Raw genomic sequence first — 24,403 nt, forward strand, 5'->3', positions numbered from 1 at the left:
TCCAACTGACAAACAAAATATGAGTGAATTGCTCGTTGGATGTCTACGCTCTCTGAGGTGTTTTTTTGTGGGATTAGCCTTTCAAATAGTATTTCATCTTAGCCAGGGAACAGTAATGGTTTGGTTGGGTTGGGGTGGGTTTGGTTGATTTATGGATACGGAAAGACACAAAGCATTCAAGACAAGCATACATGTTAGAGCATTAACTCCTATTTCCAACAGGATGGGGCAGCTGTGGTCTAATGGTTAAGGAGTTGATTGGTTAATTGGTTTATTGACATCACATCAGCTTCCCCTTTACAGGAGCACTGTTCTTCCTGTGGACTGCACTAGACCACAGGGTTGCATGTTCAATCCTTCCCTACCCTTACCAATCTCTTCCCTCCACCATAGCTGAAGTGCCCTAGAACAAGGCACCTAACCCCGCATTGCCCCATTGACCGAAACCAATACCCTAATATCTGTAAGTCATTTTGAGTAAAAGCTTCAATTAAGTGTAATGCAATGTAAAGCATGGTGGAGAATTACACATGTAGATTATGGCTGCGATCACACCGAACACAGATTTCTCTTAACAATTTGCTTTGCACTATCTGAAAATCTACCTGTGACATGAAGCAGATTTTTTAAAATTTCAAGGCAGAAAATCCACCTTCCGTCTTGTGCTGACAATCAACACAGAACACGCTCACTTTCATTGACAAGCAATAAAAAGAATCCTCTTTGTACTGTGAAATCCACATTCGGTGTGCTTGAGGCCTGAGAAGATGTGTTGTTGTGTATGCGAAGGTTGACGGTGTGGTTTGTTTTGAGGGCAGCTGGACCTGAAGGATGTGGAGAGGAGGATTGCGCAGCACGCTGCGAAGCTGCAAGGGGTGGACCTTAGCCGCACCATGCAACAGGTCAGCCAGGAGAAACAGGAGGCACAGCACAGGCTGGACACCAGTAAGTCACTGACACGGACACTGTTTTCACTGCACCTGCCTGTTGCCTACACTACAAAGCTGGTTCAGGATAAGTTAAGGTTAAGTTAAGAGGTAAATCCATGGGCGGAGTTTGCACTGCTAGACTGACAGCAGCGTGGGGGAATCGTTCCGAAATTCTCTGGCCCATCAGAGCCGATGGTTAAATAGGACAGCTTCAATTACAGCACCTCTGGAGGATTGATAGCTGCCAAATTGTCGGCCATGATTGCATTTAAACCCTAAGACCCTCATCTTGTGCATTGTGAATGTGTTCATTCAGCTGTAACATACCCACATTTTTATTTAAAAAGCTAAAGTGTCTGGAGCCTGAATGCAGCGTATATGTGTTTCCAGGCACATGCCTGAGCAACACTGGGCCTGGCCAAAAAAAAACCCAAAAAAAACATGAATTACAGAATTGAAAAAGGAATGATCATGGTTAAAAAAAAGTATTCCCCAATCCCGTTTTTTTTCTGCAAATGTACAGTATGGCCATAGAAGTCCGTAATATTTTGTTCAAATTGGGTGGGATTTAATTAGCCAGGCCATGCCCTCCTAGTGACACAACACCTGCGTTACTACTAGTCAGGTCAAGAGCAATGCACATACTTTCTGAACTCCTCCCACTTTGTCAGGAAGCAAACAACCATTAGCAAACCAAGGGAGGGGGGGGTCAACCATGCCGTTTGGGAAATGTTAATTGTTATGCTCTTGGTCAGACCAAGTCTCGAAGAGATTTGAAAGTCGATGATAATCAGGCCAGGGTTTAATGATAAATGTGTTTTTGAGCATTTATTGGATGCACGCATTCCTGCCTTTCCCTCCCCTTTTTCCTTGTCCTTCTCGCAGCGTCGAGCAAGATGGAGCTGAAGCGCAAGCTGATCCAGGACCAGCAGGAGCAGATCCACGCGCTGAAGAGCAGCGTGAACGAGATCCGCGCCGAGAAGCTGCAGATCAGCAGCAACATGCAGAAGCAGAAGCAGCTGGAGGAGCAGTGTGTGGAGTTCACCACCGAGATCCAGGCACTCACCCGGGAGATCAAGGTATAGTGTAGTATGATTAGTCTGGCTATCGCAGGTGTGTACATGATCACACCCCATAAAGAAGCATAAAGGTAGTGTATGGTCACAACAACACCAGGGAGATCAAGGTAGTGAACTCAGGGCTTTGTCTGAACAGGGAAATAGGGGCGCTCCACCCTCATACCTCCTCGGGTGCACCCTCATACTTCTTCTTTTTTTAATATATAAATTACTTTTTTCAATCACGGGGGGACACCCGCCCTTCGATGGAGGAGCAGTGCATGGAGTTGAAAGTGAAATTGAAAGCTCTATTGGGAAACTCCAACTCCCATTGTCATTGTGATACAGCACACAAGTGAATGAACATTGCACACAACGAAATTGCATTCATGCCTCACCCGTGCAAGGGGGCAGCCCTCAATGGCGAGGGAGCAGTGCGGCGGGACGGTCCCAGGGTACCTCAGTCTTGGAGGAGGAGGCGGGAGAGCACTGGTTGATTACTCCCCCCACCAACCTGGCGGGTCGGGAGTCGAACCGACAACCTCTGGGATGCAAGTCTGACGCCCTAACCGCTCACCCATGACTGCCCATGCTCACCCATGACTGCCCATTAGTCTGGCTATCGCAGCTGTGTACATGATCACACCCCATAAAGAAGCATAAAGGTAGTGTATGGTCACCACAACACCAGGGAGGTCAAGGTGGTGCACTGTAGGAAATAATAAACAAAGTGTAGTATGATTAGTCTGGCTATCACAGTCACACCCCATTAAGAGGCACAAATATAGTGTATGAACACTAGAAGCAGCTGGAGGAGCAGTGTGTGGTGTTCACCACCGAGATCAAGGTAGTGTAGTATGATGATAAAGAGGCATAAATGTAGTGTACTGTCACCACATGAACACCACAGCACCACATAGCAGTGTGTGTAGTTCACCAGGGAGATCAAGTTGGTGTACAGTAGGAGAAAATAAACATGGTGTAGTGATTAGTCTCTGGCTACCGCTGCTGTGCATATGATCACACCCCATGAAGAGGCATAAAAGTAGTGTACGATCACCACATGAACACCACGGTAACAGAGATGCAGGCCCTCACCCAGGAGATCAAGGCAGTGTAGTATGAGTAGTCTGGCTATCGCAGCTGTGTACATGATCACACATCATAAAGGTAGTTTATGATCACCACGGCACCAGAAAGACAAAGGCAGTAGGGCTGTCCCTAACGATTATTTTTCTTCCGATTAGTCTATCAACAATTTTTTTCGAATAGTCGATTATCAAACGATTATTTATTTATTTTTTTGGAAAGGAAAAACTGTGATATGCCACTTAGCTTTGACCTGAAAAATAATAGACAAATAAAGCAGAGTGCACCTAGGGCCTATTAGGACAATGATTTAGAAAAAAGGGGACATTTTATAAATTCACAGACTATAATAAATACAGGCCTAATATAATATCTATTTGTTTCAGTTCAAATCAAGTGAGCTTATTAGCCTACATTTACTGATATATAAAGAGGCCTAAGTTATACAGTATTAGGAAAGTGGAAAAAATTATGGGCCACTATAGGTTAGGGTAAAGGCTACCAGAGATTTTATGAGTAGCCTACGAGGAAAGAACTTTGAGGCTACTCTGTCCATGTCATTCTGTTGACGCACCAAAACCCAGCTGGTCCCTATCCCCCTTCTGTTGCTAATATAGACCCAGTTCGTAATTGTACGACATAATTATGAGTATTATGATATTATTAGAATAGTATTCCTATTTATTTAGACCTGCAGTCGGCACAAACAGTATTGAATAGTGTGAGTTGCACTTTGTGCACCGGGGACGAGAAGGAAGACCTTTCTGAATCAGGCCCATGCACTCTCACTCCACATCTCCCGCTGTTGGCAGGAGTATGCACACTTCTTTGTCCGTTTATTGGTCTGATTAGTGGTGCCATTGTTACCTTCATCTTCGTTTGACACTGACACCCTCGGACGTGCAGCCTCTGTCCTTTTCCCGCTTCTGTTTTCAGCACGTATCTCACGGCTCGCGCAAATCACTTTTTTTATTGGGCTGATTAGTGGTGCCACTGCTTCGTCTGAAACTGACATTCAGCCTCAGCCGTTTTCTCCGCTTCTGTTTAGCACGTCTACCTTGCGGCTCGCGCAAATCACTTTTTTTTTTTTTTTTTTTTTGCAAATCACGTAATCGACGGTATGTTGACCACTTCGACTTATTTACGCAACCGACGTAATCTATTACGTCGAATAGTCGGGACAGCCCTGAAAGGTAGTGTACAGTTAGAAATAATGAACATAGTGAAGTATCAGCTCCGGGTATCCGCCCAATCTGGCAACACTGGCGCTATCACACTTTGATATACAGTGACGATGGAGGAGCAGTGCATGGAGTTGAGAGTGAAAGTGAAAGCTCTATTGGGAAACTCCAACTCCCATTGTCATTGTGATACAGCACACAAGTGAATGAACACTGCACACAACGAAATTGCATTCATGCCTCACCTGTGCAAGGGGGCAGCCCTCAATGGCGAGGGAGCAGTGCGGCGGGACGGTCCCAGGGTACCTCAGTCTTGGAGGAGGAGGCGGGAGAGCACTGGTTGATTACTCCCCCCACCAACCTGGCGAGTCCAACCGGTAACCTTTGGGCTACAAGTCTGATGCCCTAACCGCTTACCGGTGACTGCCCTGGGTTCACCACCAGGCCCTCACCGGTGTATGATTAGTTTGGCTATTGCAACACCTTTCTACTCACCAAATACACCTGATATGACATTAAGTGGGCAGAGTAGATCCATTATTCTCTCAGAAATAAGTTGCTGTTTTAACAGCTACATGGAAAGGTGCTTTTCCTCCAAAATACTGGAACACAATAGTATTATTTTTTTTTAATTTGGGCCATGTCCATAAAATGTTAGTTTGTGTGTGGCTTATAGACCTGTGGACTCTCTAAACAACATGATTTTGTTTTGACCAAATTCTGCTCAGTATCCAGCATCATTGGGAGCCTCTTCATTTGGAGACGCAAGTGCCACATGTATCCTTAGGACACTCAGTGTCTTTTAGTTTTGCATAGAACTCTGTCTGTAGGTCAAAGACAGTTTTTTGGGGGGGGGCTCAGACGTCAGGTGGGGCAACTGAATCTAAATAAATTAATTAGTAATTGGTGGCTGATATGCTGCAATGAATATGCTTGTTAGATAGTCCACAAAAAACAAACAAACAAAAAAATCCATGCAATGGTGGTCTTTGCGCCGCCCTGATGTGTGCTACTGCTGAAACGTCACTGATCCTCGTACAAATGTGTGTCCGTCCATGTGTGTCCACAGGAAGCGCGTGAGCAGATGTCCCCACTGGCTGCGTCTCTGGAGAAGCTGCAGCAGGAGAAACAGGAGCTGGTCACGCGTCGCTTACAGAGGCAGAGCGAGGGGCAGGACAAGGTAGCTAGCTCCCTTACACACCTAGCTCGTTTTTTTTAACCCATTTAAGCCTAAGGGACCTGCAAAAAATGCCTCTTGAATGGCCTTTTTCGGAAAATGTTCCCAACATATAAACCTATAAAAACCTAAATATCTCAGCATGTGAAGCACATAAAAATATGAAATAAGTTTAATTTAAAGCTAGGACCCTCATCTTGCATTAGAATGTGTTCATTCAGCTCCAACATACCAGAGAACGTCTATGAGAATGGCCACTGGCTGGTGGCCAGGAGGGGCACTGCAGCTAATGTTCTCGCAGCCAAGTAAATAATGAATGGGTGCCAATGGGGCTGTACGCTTCTCATAGTTGTATCTGCCCGTGTAATTTTTTTCCTGGAAATAATTAAGTCGCATTCGGTAGATAGGAGTAAGTGAAAGCATTTGCCGACACTTTTGCATCTTGTCAAGTGTTAGATTTGTGAAAATGACCGTTATTTCAACTATAGCAATGACATAACACGTGACAATCGACTTTACGACACTACGCCATTTGTTTTGGAGTTTTAAGTCTGACTTCAGATGTCGATGTGTTTAAAGTTATGTTAGGATTGTTGCGGACACCTGTTATTTATTGCATTTAAAGTGGTGGAAAAGAGGTACGTGTAAATGGGGTAAAGGAAATGACTGCGCTCATCCTTAAGAATTTGGACACCTTCAATTAACATGTTGGACGGTGGTGGGGGGTTTTGAAGTGTGTGACCGTAGACGTCTCAGCGAGGATCAGTCAGAGTACGTCTCTCGTCAGCTCTGGTCGTGAATAGTCGCAGAGATTCCTCAGCCAGCAGGTATTAGCCGAATGCTAGCGTGTTGCAGGACAAAACTAACACGTCTCTGGGAGAAGCTATGTCAGGAACCTTTAACTTCACTTCTAATACAATGTCCATGATAAGGTACAGAATGTGCACACATCTTTACAAACCAGGGAACAGAACCGTCACAAATCCCTGCTGAGCCATTTAGCCCAATAGGCTCCCATTCATCTTTTACTTGGCTGCATTCGCCAACGGGGCTATAATGGGAGCCAATGAGAGATACCGTTCTCATAGGTTAGACGTTCTCTGAACATACCTAGCCTGGTTCTCACAGATGATGCGTGTGTGTAGCTCTGAACCAGTAGTTTGCGAGAGCAGAGCTGTATTCTGTTAAAAACTTTATTAATGCCTTGTGTGTAAATGTGTGTAAATACACAAAGCTACAAGCTAAGTAACAAACAATGCATCAGTTGAACACTCGGCACAATGCCTGCGGTTTTACTACCGTTCCTCCACCGAATGTAAACACACATCGGCAGAATCAACTGTCTTTACATGCTTGTGCTCTGCTTGTGAAATCAGACTGGGTATGTCAAATAAAGATATCAGTGCATTGCCTTTGCAATTTGTGTGAAAATACCCAGCTAACCGGGATAGAAAGCAACATTGCTTAATAATGACCGCAGTGCTTACAATGTAGTGAAAGTAGCCTAATCGCGCAATTTCAAATGTGGCTCGCGACGAGACCTCGGACCTCGCAGAACTCGCAGATGCATGAATACAATGTTGGTTTGTGGCCACTCCCACGCGAGTTTTGACGAGCGCAGTTGCAGAAGTCTAATCTGACCTTAAATGCACCATTTATTTTCTGATTCAGAAGAGCATGTTAACGGCAGCGCTACCAGACGGTAGTTTGTGCACACACATGCACCGTCGGTGAGAACCAGGCTTTAACATAGCCACATTTTTTTATTTAAAAAATCCTCAAATCTAAAGAACCCGAATGCAGCAATATGTCACTCTAGGCAAAGAAGGTGGATCTAACAAGAAGCGACGCTCAGGTCTTTTATGGGAAACAGTCAATAGAGGGCGTTTTGAGTCAGTTTTGAGTCAAATCCGCCATTCTGGAATGAACACGTACGCCACTCTGTTATGACCAGTAGCCATAGCAACGTTCTTTGGCCATAGAAAAGGCAGCAGATCTAATGCTAAAGTTAGCACAATATGGCTTGCTACTTTGTCAACTTTAGCCTTATAGATACTCAAGTTCTGCACTGATTGTGCTGAAAAAAACACATGAGATGGTATACGCATTCATAACTGAAGAATTTCCGATAGTTATATCGATGTAGTTTTACCGTATTATGTAGAAATCCTGTACACATTCCCAATGCATTCCAATGTAATTTGTCCGATATTCATTCCAGAATGACGGCCGCGGCCGAAAGTCATGGGGCCGAATGTTGCAATGGACGTTGTATCGAGTGTCGCTTCTTGTTAGCTCCACCTTCTTTGCCCTAGGTGCCTACGTCCATGCAGCGTATACACAGCATCAGGCTGAAATGGGTTGAATTGGAAACAACACCTTTGGTATCTATTCACCTTATTACCACACACATTAACCCAACTCTTTTCAATGTTTTTTGTGCTTTCACTGAGTTTCTGGTGTGCTAGCTCTGGTTAGGCTGCCCATAGCCCCTCTGAATGATAACACACATTTTTTTCACTGAATTTTTGACACTACCAACCACTAGCACAACAGGAATCCCCCAAACTCTGACTTGTACACCCTCATCTCATTTTTTGTAATTGCTAAATTTTAACAACCAGGGTGTACTTTCTATATACTGGTATTTTGGATTTTCACCACCCTGAAAGGCTATAGCAGGGTTGACAAACCTTTTTCATTGGAAGGGCCACTTCAAGGGCCGTACAATGTACACAAACCAGGATTTCCCCTTGTACTTCAGGCCTGTATTGAAGGTGGCCACCTTAACAACAGGCCCCACCTTCACAAGATCCCTTGAAATATAGCAGTTATATTGCAAATATAATTTGTAATATTGCATTACAAAATGTCATGTTAAATTTCACTTGAAACCGCATAGCATAAAAATTATATCGGGGGCCGGATAAGACGGCCTCACAGACCGTAAATGACACCCGAACCATAGGTTCCCCACCCATGGGCTAAAGTGAGTAGTTGCAAATCGTATGAGAATTGAGAGGATTTTAAGTGTAAGCGTTTTCATACTGCTACCAGGAAATTTGCCTTGTAACTGCAAAATAAGCATTGATAAGTTTGGTGCTCAGCTATGATTCATGTCTTCTTGTAAGTTATTTGGGCAAAGCAAATTTCTCAATGCCGGACCATACCCTATACGTCAGAGTTTTCCCTTTTCTCATGACGCACCATTTTGAGCCCAGTAAAATAGGATTATAATGAAGTGAATAACGCATCGCATGCATTATGTTTGAAGTACGTAATCTGCAAATTTGAGGCAGCAGGATGTGGTGGCTTGGGTCATTGGCTGCCGATTTAGCCAGCGAGATAAAGGACTACATGTTGTCCCATATATCTGGCCCTACATTTGATTTCTCACAGACATTACATTACAAAGCCAGTTTAGTACAGGGGACACTTGACTTTTGGTCAGTATTCAGGAAGGTTGTTTTTTTGTGAGGGAAGTCCACAGGCAGTTTAACCTAGCACTTCTTCAGGGAAAGTTGTATTGACTCTTGAAGATCCTGTCCTGGTCCTTCAAGACAGTTTCCTGCAGTCTTCAACACCTCAACCACATCCTTTAAGAATTTAATTTCACTTGAAAGCAACTATGCAAAAGGTGCACATGCTGTATGGTTATACAGTAATCCTGAAATCCTCAGAAGTAACGCAATCAGCTGTGTGAATGTAAATGTTTTCATTAAATTAAGTGTAGGCTGAACACAACCAGGTGTTCAAACTTTGTAAAAACACTAATATAGATCTTGCCAGGACTTTTGAAGCATGTATCTTGAAAGTGAAGTGAAAGCACAACTGGGAAACTCCAACTCTCATTGTCATTGTGACAGCACTCTACAGCACACAAGTGAACAATGCACACAACGAAATTGCATTTATGCCTCACCCGTGCAAGCGGACAGCCCCAATGGCGCCCGAAATGGAGCTGTGCGGCAGGATGGTACCATTCTCAGGGTACCTGAGTCATGGAGGAGGATCGGGGAGAGCACCAACCTGGCGGGTCGGGAGTTGAACCGGCAACCTTTGGGCTACAAGTCTGATGCCCTAACCGCTTACCCATAACACTTTTTTGTAAAAGTGAAAATGGAAAACAACTGGACTCTCCTTTGCTCGACTCTCCTTTGCTGTAACTCAACTCTCGACAGTAATAGAGCTCTTCAGCATTGACGTCAACTTGTATGCGGCGTTTGGACTTCCGGTTCGATGGCGATTTTTTACATTGCAAAACGCCATAGAGATTCAGGTTTGGAAAAATATAACTTGCACGGCAACAACGAACATTAGCGTGTCCCCGCATCCCTTTCTCATTAGTGGAACGGATCGTATCATCATGTTGGTGTATTCACATGTTAAATCATGACGATTATAATTCAATATTGCTAACCCCTTTCTGATCATTAAAACTTCCGAACTACATACTTTCCTTTGGTTGCCATGGGTACAAACTTCCGCACGTACATGCCGTTAGATACAGGCGCCGCTTCTGTAGTCGCCAAAAGCTTCCGGGTTTAGCATATGGACGCAACATCGTATTTATGTCGAAGTTTGACACAAAATGATCAACCATGTCATACCTACAGCCTATTTTTAACACCCTCGACAGTTTGCGGGGGTTCGCTAAGCGCGTGCTTGCACTCGGAGCTTATTTGAAATGTACCCCTATTCATTCCCAATGGAGGCCGGAAGCCGATACGAACCAGGAAGTCCTTAAATGCTAACATGAAAGACTACATTCTACTACATGCTTCCGCGTTACTGAAGAACTCTATAGATAGTATTTAATACTATCAAATAAAGTAGGAATACTACATAGCTGTGAACACGTCAAATTCCAATCTTTACAGTACACCCTCTTGTCTTGTCTTTTCTTGCAGATCAATGCTATCAAGGACAAAGTGAGAAACATCATGACACTGGAACGAGACATCAAGAAGTATGTGGATGAGGGAAAAGAAGAATATAAAGAGGTAACACATCTGGGAATCACATTCAAAGAATTGAATACACTCTGTGTTAAATGTTTTTGATCATTTCAAGATGTGTTGATTTTTTCTAATACTTCCACCTCCCACCTTTTTTTCAGCAAAAAGAATCAGAACTTCAAGACACAAATACAAAACTATATGAAGCAGAGACACTTCGGGAGAAGATCAACAAAGAAATGGCCAGCATCAGACAAGACATAGACACACAAAAGGTGACTTAACCCATTTTAGCCTAAGCACTTTTTTTCCCCCTATTAAAACCTAAATATGTCAGCCTCCGAAGCACAATAAAACATGAAATAAGTTGCATTTAAAAGCTAGGACTCATTTTGCACTAGAATGTGTTCATTCAGCTCTAACTTACCTACAATTTTGATAAAACAGCTCAAATCTCAAGAACCTGAATGCATCGTATTATGTCGCTCCAGGACACAATGGGTTAATATATCTTTACGGTAACATGCCGAAACTAAACTGAACTTCTCAAAATTGTCATACCATTATTTTAGTGTACTGTTCAAAGCCTAAATTAAGGTATGGTTGTGACAGAAGCATTATTATTATTATTATTATTATTATTATTATTATTATTATAATAACACACGGCACCCCAACTTCGGCTGACTATGACCTGAAGACTATTTTTCTGCGCTCTTCTCTTTGCTCAGGTCCAGGAGCGTCTGCTGCAGGACAATCTCACCTTCAGGAAGCGCAGCGAGCAACTGAAGGAAGTCTCCAAACAGCGAGAGGCTCTCCTGAAAGAAATGGGCAGCATGAAAGTCATGGAACTTCGACAGTAAGAGTTCACCTCTCTAGTCTATCACAGAACGCTGTACTCCGGCGCATCCGTGATTAACCAAATAAGCACGTCATGTGGCCAAAAAAGCAATGGAGTGTTTTTTTTATATATACTTATCATGTTTCCAAAATCATTTCAGACTAATTAACCATCATGTTACGTCATGTGGTTGCACCTTGCATACAGTCATTACAGTGTTAGTGTTTTTATTGCACAGACACATTTCGGCGTGTGCCGTCTGCAGCATGCATAGCATATCAGATTTGACATAGCGCCGCACCATACTTCGTGGTCCTCACCCGTCAGGAGCATTGTCAATCTGATGACAAATCTAATTTGTACCCTTTACAACAAGTGATGGATTCATCACGTATTCTGTTAATAAGATTGAGACCAGAGTTGTGAACCACAAGTGCTTTTATGAGCCGGTGACATTTAGTACCACAAGTGAATTTAGCTTCCATAATTTAGTAGCTGATGGCGCATCCCAATCAATCTTCTAAGAAGTACTCCACCGTCCAAATACATTTTTATGACTTCCTCTTCTCACTGCACACGCTTCTTACGTGTGCGTCGTGACTGGGTGTTGGCTCAAACAATATCCATGTAGTCAGTGGTCGAGTTGTAAAATCAAACCAGGTTGGATGGTCAGAGATGGATTCTGATGATTAGTAGTTTGGGTGTTTCTCCCCCAAAAAACTTGACAAAGTAGTTGTTAAAAGTGCAATTTTAACACAATAAGTGAAGAAGGGATGTCTGTTTTAGAGGGGGATGATTGTTGACCATTGTCATTGAGGGGGATGATTTTAGACCATTTTCATTGTAGGGGGTATGGCATCACCCCTCATCCCCCTACAACTTGAGCCCTGCATGTAGTCATAAACTACTGGCTTGACCATGAGTAGTAGGCTCAGGTAAAGCCTGGAAAATATTTGCTGCAGGTTATGAGGACAATTGTGAAAAATATTAATGATAGCCCCCTAGATCAGTGTTTCTCAACCTTTTTTGTCTTGTGTACCCCATAAGCATTTTCGTTGTGCCATAAGTACCCCCCCAAGTCAAATTCTATATCGCTTTCTCTATCCCAATGTAACTAAGCTCCATAGGCCCATCCAAGTATCCCCTGCAGTGTGCTTGCGTACCCCTAGTGGTACAAGTACCCCTGGTTGGGAAACACTGCCCTAGATTATGTAGTACCTTTAAGGCGGATTCATACTTGTCGTGACTGGCGCTAACCTCCTTCATACCTCACTCGCGACGATGGCGTGCGCCGTCACGTGACCCAAAATGACGTCACACGACCCTGTCGCGGCTGGCGCGGCGCGACTTCGTGCACCCCACATTTTTTGTAACTTGGCGCGCGCCACCAGCGACCATGCAGGTAGGCAGACAAAGCAGGAGTTGCGAAGAGAGGCTACAGCTACTGTAGGCTACTACAGAATGGATTTTGCATCATTTTGAGGATAATAAAATGTCATAGAGAGTTATTTTATCTTCTCCTTTAAATGTTGTTCAGTGAAACAATTGTTTACTTTGTTCAGAAGCACGTTGTGTTCGGCGATCTATTTATAAATTCTGCCGCCAGAACAATGCTCTCACGTGGTCTTGGAATGATCTGGCAATGTAGGCTACAACAAAAATCTATGTTTCAATGTGGTAAGTCACAAGTCAGACGTTCAGTAGCCCTACAGCAGCCGTGTTTGGCTTTCTATTTTATACATCCGTAGAACTCACGCTGCCAGTTGCGAAAGATACTGCCGTTTCTCTCATGAACAGCAGAGGGCACTTCCGAAAATGCGAGCGAAAGCCTGTTAATGGCGCTTTTGACTGAATGGTCTGCCACATTTTAATGGCTCTCGCGTCAAATGCGCCAAAGTGCGCACGTGAAGTATGCAGAGCCCTTTAGTCTCTTGTGTAGTGATTTGATAGTTCACATACACTCACCAGCCACTATATTAGGAACACCTGTTACAGCTGTTCATTGAGGTAAATTTCTGATCAGCCAATCACATGGTGGCAAATCGATGCATTTGTGCATGTAGACATGGCCGAGATGATCTGATAGAGTTCAAACCAGGCTTCATAATTGGGAAGAACGGTTATTTAAATGACTTTTAACATGGCATGGCTGTGGGTGCCGAAAGGGCCTGATTTGAGAATTTCAGATAAGACTGGTCTACTGGGATATTCACACTCAACCATCTCTAGGGTTTACAAAGAATGGTACGAAAAAGAAAAAAAAATGCAGTGAGCAGCGGTTCTGTGCGCAAAAATGCCTTGTTGATGGCAGAGGTCAGAGGAGAATGAACATGCTATGCTAGTTTGAGCTGATACAAAGGCAACATGAAGTCAAAAGACCACTCATTACAACCGAGTTATGCATAAGAGAATCCCTGATTACACAGCACATCAAATCTTGAGGCAAATGGGCTACAGCTGCAGAAAACCACATTTGGAGCCACTCCTGTTAGCTAAGGACAGGAAAATGAGGCAACAATTTACACAGGCTCACCATAAACGACACTAGAAGATCAGAAAAATGTTGCCTGGTCTGATGAGTTTTGATATCTTCTGCAACACTCAGGTGGAATGGTCAGAATTTGGCATCAACAACATGAAAACATGGGCCCACCCTGCTTTACATTAACATTTCAGGCTGGGGATATAATGGCATAAGGATATTTTCTTAGCAAAATTTTGGCCAATTAGTACCAATTTATCTTTGTTGGAATGCCACAGCCTACCCGAGTGTTGTTGTAGGCAGTTCAGGCAGTTCTGAAGGCAAAAGGGGGTCCAACCCAGCACTAGAGAGGTGTTCCTAATGAAGTGGCCGGTGAGTGTATGGTAAGGTACGGTAGCCCCTTAACACACACCATTCCACCACTGGAATATTGCAAATAGTCACTGAAAAAAACTTCCATTAGGACTACACCACTATGATAGTGCACAGGGCCTTTAGTAATGCATTATGACTTGGACATTGCCCTTCTGGTAACAGCTCATTTTAAAACAGGGGCCGTGTCTTAAGGGGTTAAGTCACACTGCAAACATATCCTGGGCCTAACATTGACGATGATAATGTCAGAGCAGATGGAGAATAGCCTGATTATCATCGACGTTCAAATCTCTTCGAGACTTGGTCTGACCAAGAGCATAGCAATTAACATTTCCCAAACGGAATGGTTGACCCGCCTCCCTTGGTTTGCTTATGGTTGTTTGCTTACCGACAAAGTGGGAGGAGTTCCCGTATTTTCGGGAACTCAGAAAGTACTTGCATTGCTCTTGACCTGACTAGTTGCAAGGCTGAAAGTGTTGCGTCACTAGGATGGCACAGCCTGGCTAGGTGGAGAATACATATGGTTTTTGTCATCCAAGTAAGCAATAAACCACAACAGGCTGGCGGTTTAGTTAGCAAAAATGAGTACGTCCAAGGTAAGACAAGTTAACACAAGTGTGTGAAGTTTCTTTTTTTTCTTCTTTTTTTTTTAAAAGGTACACTTGACATCACTCAGACCAGAGTAAGTGTTGCAGTCAGATATGCATCTATGATGTCCATGATTAGTTTGCCTGGTTAACATAGACCGTGTCGCAATTGAGACATGGTCCAGATACCACGTACTGAATTTCTCCCAGGGGAGGTGCGTACAATTGCCAACGGCGTTCATTGGCTTTTACCAATGTATCGTTTGGTGTATATGGGTAGATGACGTGACGTGTAAATTTTGCTGTCGCAGGCTCTTAAAATGAAGTAAATTCATGCTTTCAAAATTGTCAATGCTTTAAATGATTAAACTAATGTCGTTGTTGTGAAAAAGTAATGTGTAATAAATCCAGAGCTTAAATAAGTATACTTAATTTTGAGTCAAATGTCACATTTATCCTATGGTGTGACTGAGGCAAGCCCGGTTCTCCATGTTATAACATTTTTAAATAAATAATCAAAGCTCAGTCATTTCTCTAAACAATCCTGGCATGTTTTTCAAGGTGTCTATTTTGGCAAGTGTCAATGTTACATTTTTTTCCCGTTTTTCTGAGACCATATGGCCTTGTGAAACTTTGTCACAGAAAACAATATCCTGTGGTGTGACATCACATTTTTGGGTAATTCTGTGGATAATTGTCTATTGTTGAAGCTCCAGCTGTACTTAAATTGTGACTTCAGACCCTTAAGAAGCCAATGGCAAGGGTGGATTTTAGTTTTTCCTCTCAGAGTTCTTCAATCAATCAATTACGTTTTACTACCACAAGATGTATTCATTTGGTAGTCCTTTGGTGTGACAGCCATAAAATACATTTTGACAATACTGTATATTTGTAATATTTTTTTCTTATGTTGATATATGAAAATGCATCTTACTAAAGGTGAAATTGTATTTCAGTTGTCAATGGCATGGCTTTAAATTAACTCAAAAGCTCAAAAGTCCTATGGTGTGATGGTAAAAGTCCTATGGTGTGACACTTTTGAGTATCACACCAAAGGACAAACAGGTCACACTAAAGGACTAGATATCTGAGAAATAGCTTTTGAAACAACTGGTAGTACATTTTTTGTTTGTTTTGCTGTTTGACTAGATAGCCTACATATTGTGTATTCAAATTGCTTATTCCTTTATTGGCCATTAGAATTTATACTTTGATGCATTGTTGATGAATATTTGCTGTTGATTTTAGATACTGTCAAAGGATATAAAATGTAATTAGTGGTGCTTTGAAACCATAGAATATAACGGTAACAGTGAAGGAAAGATGAGTGAGAGAGTATAGAGAAGTATAGATGAATAAAGTATGCTGCGGAGAGCTCAATGTATAGCATAAATGTGCTTCCCAGCTCGAGATACCAAACAGGCACTGGCCACTACACACTACAGGTTCAATGGTGTGACAGTCATAGCATACCTACAAAGAGGGTGAGGTGTGATGGTCATGCCAAGGTCACACTTCAGTATGAGTCTTATGAGCTCTGCAGGTAACATTTAAAGGGGTTTCCCACTATTTTGGGGCTTAATACAATTAAAATAAAATCGTTTGGGGCTTAATACAATTAAAATAAAATCGTTGGCTGGGGTTTATAAAGGTGGTAAAGTGTCTTATTTTTCATGTAAGCCGTTGTCTTGCTTTAAGACAGGTTAAAAGAGGGAATATGTCGCTAAGCTAGTGAAAGTCAATGTATCCGTCTAGCTTAGCGACATATTCCCTCTTTTAACTTGTCTTAAAGCAAGACAACGCTTAACATGAAAAATAAGACACTTTACCACCTTTATAAACCCCAGCCAACGATTTTAACTGTATTAAGCCCCAAAATAGTGGCATACCCCTTTAATGACCTCATGGTTGTCATTTAGTGTTACGATAGGCTGATAATCTATGATTCAAAGACTTATAAGTGCAAAGTGTAGGTCCATATTGACTACAACATTACATTATAATCAAAAGACAAAATAATAATGTTGATATCTTCATTAATTGGCTTGTGACTATCTCCAAAGTGTGAAGGTCCAAAAAAAGGTTCCTTGTTGAAAGTGGTAGTCAGAAGAATGATCCGAGGCACACTGATCTTAGTGAAAAAAGTTAAAAATCCTTTATTTTAATGGATAACGCCTACGCGTTTCGACTACAATCAGTCTTCATCAGGGCAAACTTTGTTGCTTCTTGCAAAGATGTTTTTAAAATGGATTCCATGTCATGTGACACAGAGACACAGCCAATCAAAATCAGTGCAGTGTGACATATATTTTAACATAAAAATCCCATCACCTGTGCATTTGCAAAATAAACAGTAGACAAGGACAAACAATAACAAAAAAATAATGTTGATATATTTGTTTCTGGCTCAGTTTTGTATTTCTGTCCTTTAGCGTGACATGAATGTCCTACGGTGTGACATTTTTTAAACGCTCAAATATTTGTTTGAGCTTAACAATATTTTTGATAAACACTGAATATTGCATTAGGGAAGAACCAATTATCATCCCTGAAATGTTAGTATGAATTCGGACAATTTTGAAAATTTAAAAAGAAAGATATCCCTGTATTTCCTCGAAGGTTTCTAATAAGCTCACCTCTAACGGGAAAAAAATACTTAACTGGTAATTTCTCATTTAATTAACACTTTAAAAAATTGCAATAAATATGAAGAGTGTAACAATGTTCATAAAACTCCATCAAGCCATTTCTACATTACTTAAAGGGGTATGCCACTATTTTGGGGCTTAATACAGTTAAAATCGTTGGCTGGGGTTTATAAAGGTGGTAAAGTGTCTTATTTTTCATGTTAAGCGTTGTCTTGCTTTAAGACAAGTTAAAAGAGGGAATATGTCACTAAGCTAGTGAAAGTCAATGTATCCGTGTAGCATTGTAGCATGCTACATGGATACATTGACTTTCACTAGCTTAGCGACATATTCCCTCTTTTAACTTGTCTTCAAGCAATACAACGCTTAACATGAAAAATAAGACACTTTTCCACCTTTATAAACCCCAGCCAACGATTTTAACTGTATTAAGCCCCAAAATAGTGGCATACCCCTTTAATATATATATATTTCTTAACTTCACACCAAAGGACATATTTTCAGCAAATTGCTTTATCAACGTAAATAAATAATCAATGAATAGACCAACATTGTGACCACTTGGATTTTTTGAAAGATAAATTGCTGCACTACGTAGACATATACTTTTTTCCCTCATAAACAATGATTTGTGAAAAAAATGTTTTTTGCAGCCTATCTGTCATCTACCCATATACAGTATGTAACCCATAGTCAATCGTGTCAGATGTATTCAAACAAACTGCAAGCTTCCATTCGTAGAGTAATTTGTGTCATCAAGTTCCCTCCCCACTCTCCACTCCCAGATTTCCTCCCTAGCCTCAGTGCTAGCGCTTTGGGCCAAGCATCCATGCTGTCTTTCAGATCGGAACGATAGTGCAAAATCAGCATGGGATTTCCCCGGCTACAAGACTAGTGATTAAAAATGGACAATTTACATGGAGCATGATGCACTTATTCATGTTTGTGCAAAAGTGTCCATTTCCATGCCATAAGTGCTTAGAAATTGATGTCAGCAGTCAAAAGGCAGTAAAAAATGTCTAAGGGCCGCAAACGTGTTGAAAATCAACAACTTTTACAAGCGAGAAAGAAATGACAGGTTTATCCTCATTTTAATGAATCCTCTTCTCTGCCGTTGCCGTGGGTTACAGGCAGCGTAAGGATCTTGAAGACAAGCTGGAGGAGCTGAAGAGGAAGCGCAGCGTGGCACTAGGGCGGCAGAACGGCTTCAAGGAGGAGATTGTACGCTGCCAGAAGGAACTCCGCGAGGACCAGTACCGCCACGCCGTCGACAGGTTCAGGGACAAGATGATCGTCATGAGGACCACCGAGCTGGTCAACAAGGACCTGGACATCTACTACAAGGCCCTGGACCAGTGAGTACAGTAGTCATTGTAAAAAAGAGAAAAACATGCACATCCGTCTCAAAAAGGTTGGGTGCAGAATTAGCAAAAATACCATGAAAGTTGAAAGAAAAGTCTGCGACACCAAGCTCCCGTTGCATGCCGAGACTGATGAAGGGCATGCTGTCCGACACGTCACATCAAAATGAGAGCAACGGGAGCTTGGTGTCGCACACGTTTCTTTCTATTTCCAGTGAGTACAGTACACAGTACAGTGCAGTACACTTGTGCATGGGTCATTGACATTTTGCTTAGTAGCAGATGTCATGTGATACAACCAGAGCTAATGGTCGTAAATGAATTAAGAGTTGGCCATTAAGATACACCTACACATATTGTACACGCTATGAATGTGCTCCTTAGATAATCCAGCAACAACAAAAAATCCATACAATAGTGGCATTATACGTCTGCCACTAAAAACCACCAGTGACCCCACACACCTGGGTTGAAAGGTCCTGAGTCCTGGGAACTGGGAACTGGGACTTACTTGTAGTAGTGGGACGTTGCTGTAGTTTTTATCCATTTGATAGCAGATAGCAGACATTAAAACCTTTGGTAATTTTCAGTATTGGAACTGGTAAATATAAATTGGAAGTTGTTTTTGAAATCGAATTGTTGTTGGTAAAATGTGGAACAAATTAATCCTCACATGTAAGTGCATGTAAATTGAGATTTATCCTGTTATTAATTATCTGATAACTGATTCATTATTTGTATATTATTTATTATTTTGTTTTGCAGAAGGACGATTTCGCTACTGATGCACTTGTATGTTCTGTTACACTAACCTTGGCTCACCCATACCACTTCAGAATAAATTTCGGGCTCAAGTCATATGTGGGCCAAATGTAATATACAGGTACTCTTGAAATGATCCCACAAGACAAATAAAATCACAACACTGGCCAGATTTGGACAGTGATCCTGCGCCCTTGAGAAGGCCTGGTAATCAGTAATAATTTTTAGGTCACTGGGTAGACTGTTTCAAGTTTTGATTGCCCTGAATGAGAAGGCTGATTGAGCAAAAGTAGTTTGTCTGTTTGGGAGACTACAGTCTCCCCTACTGGTGGATCTTGAGGTTCTGCTCATCTGTTCAGAGCAGGGTTGAACAAATGTTTTTAGATGTGGAGGTGCTGCATTGTGAATGATTTCATGAATTAGCCACAGATTAGGGCTGGGCAATATGACGATATATATCGTTATTGTGATATAAAAGTGTATATCGTGACCTTTCTCCTATATCGTTTATATCGTGATAGTAATTTTTATCAATTTTATACAATTTAATATAATTTAATTACATTTTATGTTGTCACAATACACACTATAAGTTCATGTAACTGTAAAAATAAGGGGGGGGGAAATCAATTTTAAAGAAAGGTTGTTTTGCGACATGAAAAAATAAAGAGTAAATAAAGACAATAACTGAAAACGTATGTAATTGTGCTATATCGTGATATATATATCGTTATCGTGATATAAAGTAATCCATATCATGATATAGTTTTTTTTTCCCATATCGCCCTGCCCTACCACAGATCAGAAAATCGTATGATGTTATCAACTGAGCATGTTATACTTGCCCAGCATAGAGCAATGGTGATACTGAAAAGATCTTCTATCCAAGACCTTCAGGGACTGCTTGTATAGTGAATCAATGGATCTTAAGACAGTCTTGTTGGCCTGGAACCAGCTTGACAAACAATAGTGCAAGTGGGACATAATCATAACATTGACATTAGTCACAGTCAAGTCAAGTCAAGTCAAGTAGGTTTTATTGTCAATTTCTTTACATGCACTGGTCATACAAAGAATTTGAAATTACATTTCTTGCTTTCCCATACAGACATAGACTAATTAAGGTAAGGACATAGACAGTATAGACATAGACAGTACTTATACATGGACTTATGACATGGACTTAAGACAGTGCTCATACAGACATTTAAGTGCAAGACATTTAAGACAACAAGACTGGACAACAGAAGACTTGTAGAGGACATACATTAAGAGGTATTTGTTGTGTTTTGTGCTTTTCCTAAAAAAAGTCCTTTATAGCGTTCTGACATGGTAATAGTAGCATTTTGAAGAAAATAAATATAAAAGGTCTGTTCAAGTACACCAGCAGCAGTGTGTGTGTGTGTGTGTGTGTGTGTGTGTGTGTGTGTGTGTGTGTGTGTGTGTGTGTGTGTGTGTGTGTGTTTTAGTGCAGGTAGAAGGTGCGGTGTGTGTCGTTGTGTGTGTGTGTGTGTGTGTGTGTGTGTGTGTGTGTGTGTGTGTGTGTGTGTGTGTGTGTGTGTGTGTGTGTGTGTTTGGGTTTAGTGCAGAAAGTGCAGTGTGCTTGTGTGTGTGTGTGTGTGTGTGTGTGTGTGTGTGTGTGTGTGTGTGTGTGAGTTAGTGAGTTCAGTGCGTATAGTGTGTGTGGTGTGTCAGTCGCAGTCACAAGTGAGTAGTGCAGGTGAAAGTTCAGTCGCAGTATAGTATGCAGGTGGAATGTTCAGTCGCAGATATGGTGGTGGGGGGGGGGGGGGGGGGGGGGGGTGCTGGCTAGAGGCTGACAGGGGGGGGGGGGGGGGGGTTGTCAGTGGCCTTGCTGGCTAGAGGCTGACAGTGGAGGGAGAGTGGGTTGAGTGTTCAGCATCTTGATCAACAGTCAGTGAATTACGAATATGTCTAAAATTAGATATGCTATACTTTACAGTATTACCACAGAAATACACCAGGCGCGATGCGATTCAAGCGACAGAGTGCAGCAGCAAGCGATACGAGCGATTGAGGAGACTAGAGTATGTCCGTACAGGCAGAAGGCAAAGCATTCAAGCATTCCCATTGGCTGTGGTCACTGACCTCTATAAAGTCATTGGCTGTCACGGCTTGTCGCCGAACCGCGTCATAGAAAGTTGAGAAGATTTCAACTTCAAACTGTCGCGCTCGTCGCGCAAATCGCTCTAGTCTCCAGAATCGCTTTTGTCGCGCGACTCAATATAAAGTCAATTACTTCCGTCGCTCGACTCGCTCAGATCGCCGCTGGTGTATTTCTGCGGTTACCCAGCTTTTTTGTGTGTTTTTTTAAACTAAGAGTAGAATCTAAGACCACACCTAAGTATTTAAATTCTTCAACATTCTTTAACTTTGTTCCATCAACATATGTCTGGAATGATATTTAGTTTAAATCTATTGTGAAAGAACATAGTGAACATCGTGAAGACCTTTTTTCGAGGCTTGACCAAATATGGATCTAGGAAATAAGAGAAGAGCAGAAGGGGAAAGAACGTGTCTTATCTATTGTCTTTAAAAAAAAAAAGCTCTTCGTACAGTAGATAGGCGTTTCCTCTGAGGAACTCTGTGTAATCGATGAATAAGTGGATGACTAAGTCGACATTACTCAGGAAGGGTTCTTCCATCCATCTTGCCTACTTTCATGTGTGATCAGCATGCAAAATTATGTTTTTAACAGAAAGATGACATGCTTTTATTCATCATGAGTGCACAAAATTGTTTCTAGTGAAGATCTGTTGTGGTTGGCAGGCACGCTGGGGATAGGGGGTAGAGGGCTGTTTATTTTCACTTGGCCCCTAACAACCTCAATGGGAGTTTTTTTATAGGTGCTGGTTTATATATATGTGGATATTTTTGAATGCGGATACTGTTTTATGTGTTAATGCATAAACACAACGTGGTAATGGTTAGGTAGGTGGTTTTAAGATGGAGGGTTGCTAGTTCCAATCTTACCCTTACCTCTCCCTACACCTCCATCCATGGCTGAAGTGTCCTTGAGCATGTTGCCTAACCCCCCATTGCTCCATGGACTGTAACCAATACCCTGTAAAATAACTGCAATTTGCTTTGGGTAAAAGCGCCAGCCAAGTGTAATGTCATGTAATATAATAACGTGTCAAATCAAAACCAGAGAGGCTTATTCAACGGAAGTGACTGTGCAGTGCTTACTGCCAGAAATGGAGGTGATGTAGATTAGTATCACACTGCCTTCCTGTGGCCTCCAAAGAGGGTTTCTTTCTTTTTTTTTCTTTTTTTTAAATCAAGCTGTGGATCATTGAGATTATGACTCTGCTCCCCTCCAGTTAAACTTGGAGCAGGATATAGAGTTACATTGCATTACATTACATTATATTTGGCAGATGCTTTTTAAACAGAAGAGACTTACAATCAAGCACATAATCAGTCAACATCACTAGCAGATACAAAAAGTGCACAGGAAATATACAGAACAACAAGTGCAGATGCTAAGTAGGGTTCATTTTTTTATTGTTATTTATAATGAGAAGACCCTAACTCAAGTAAAGGATGAATGTCCGCAACACTGTTAATGCTCCCAGTTTTTATTGGCGCAACGTTTCAGGCCTCAGTCCTTCTTCAAGTGCAACTATAGCCCGATTCGGACGGGACTTTTATTTCTCCTTTATTTTACTAGGATAAAAACACATTTAGGCAGTTGCCTCTTTTTCAAGTGGGCCTTAGATGGCCCCCGGTAATTCAGAATAATTACGTAGAATGTCTGAGTTCTTAGTCCTGTGCGAATGTGCCATGTCCGCGATTTGTGAGGTAATAATTCCGCCGCGAATTACCGATGGTATTTCGGCGAAACACAGACGTCTGCACCCCCCTACAATGTCTGTGAATTGAGTAAATAACCAACGTTTATTTATCCCGTCCGAATGCGCCCCGAGAAATTACAGAGGTCCGGGGGGAATTACCAGGGGTCCATAGGTAATATTTATCCCGTGCGAATCGGGCTAAAGAACAGGTGTAGAGGGTGTGGTATAAATACCTGGAAGGGGTGGGGGGTGTGGGACCCTAACTCACCTAAGTCATTCAAGTTAAAGGGGGTTAGTTGTAAACAGCTGGACATATAAGGGGGGAGGTGTTAAATTGTTGTGATATCATTCATTCATTCATTCATTCATTCTTTTACATTCGCTTCATCATTTACATGTGCATCATGTAACTGAGGTGTGAGTAGTAGAAAGGAAGTATCATTTTAAAATGGCCACAAATAAGAGCTACAGTACAAAAGCATCAATAAATGGCAGCCTGGTTTTGTTGCGTCCGAGTAACACACACAGGCCCGTAACCAGGGGGGGGGTCGAGGGGTTCGTTCGAACCCCCCCCCCCCCTCCCCCACCCCCACTCGAACCCCCCAACACTGGGCCAACAATGAAAATAACTGTCAGATAGCAGTAATTTGAAGCAATTAATGTCCATTTATGTGAAGAATGACAACAGACAAACAATTCAGGACAGCAACAGACTAACAGCAAACTCATAATGAATAAAATATGTCTAAATTAAAATATTTGAAGTGTGCTCGTGTATTTGGGGACATTGGAATAGGGAGCCAAATGAAGTCCACTTTCGGGGGAAAAAGATCTCCCCCTACCACAAGGCTGGCGACGGGCCTGACACATCATCATCATCTAAATCGAATGGTAGAAATCTCTGTTTGCAGGGCCACTAAGTTGGTTTTGGTGCGTGTTTTGTTCACAGGACAATTATGAAGTTCCACAGCAAGAAGATGGAGGAGATCAACAAGATTATCCGAGATCTGTGGAGAAACACATACAGAGGACAAGGTAGTGTGCACACAGTGCTGCAAGTATAATGTTACAGGGGGCGTTGGTGGACAATAGAAAGTCCCTGGCCACCGTTGCTCCCACATAAAAATGGTGCTGGGG

General features: G+C 42.1%; 1 protein-coding gene across 1 annotated transcript in view; it reads left to right on the forward strand.

Moving 5' to 3' along the window:
• Window positions 1-24,403, forward strand: part of rad50 (RAD50 homolog, double strand break repair protein) — a 115,890-nt gene that overhangs the window by 82,604 nt on the left and 8,883 nt on the right. The window contains exons 16-23 of the mRNA XM_063203177.1: window positions 819-945; window positions 1,815-2,008; window positions 5,327-5,437; window positions 10,345-10,437; window positions 10,554-10,667; window positions 11,124-11,251; window positions 18,456-18,680; window positions 24,216-24,301. Of these exons, the coding sequence (XP_063059247.1) occupies window positions 819-945; window positions 1,815-2,008; window positions 5,327-5,437; window positions 10,345-10,437; window positions 10,554-10,667; window positions 11,124-11,251; window positions 18,456-18,680; window positions 24,216-24,301 (1,078 nt within the window). The remainder of the gene's footprint in view (window positions 1-818; window positions 946-1,814; window positions 2,009-5,326; window positions 5,438-10,344; window positions 10,438-10,553; window positions 10,668-11,123; window positions 11,252-18,455; window positions 18,681-24,215; window positions 24,302-24,403) is intronic.

Source organism: Engraulis encrasicolus, chromosome 7 (genome assembly GCF_034702125.1).
Source record: "Engraulis encrasicolus isolate BLACKSEA-1 chromosome 7, IST_EnEncr_1.0, whole genome shotgun sequence".
Lineage (NCBI taxonomy): Eukaryota > Metazoa > Chordata > Actinopteri > Clupeiformes > Engraulidae > Engraulis > Engraulis encrasicolus.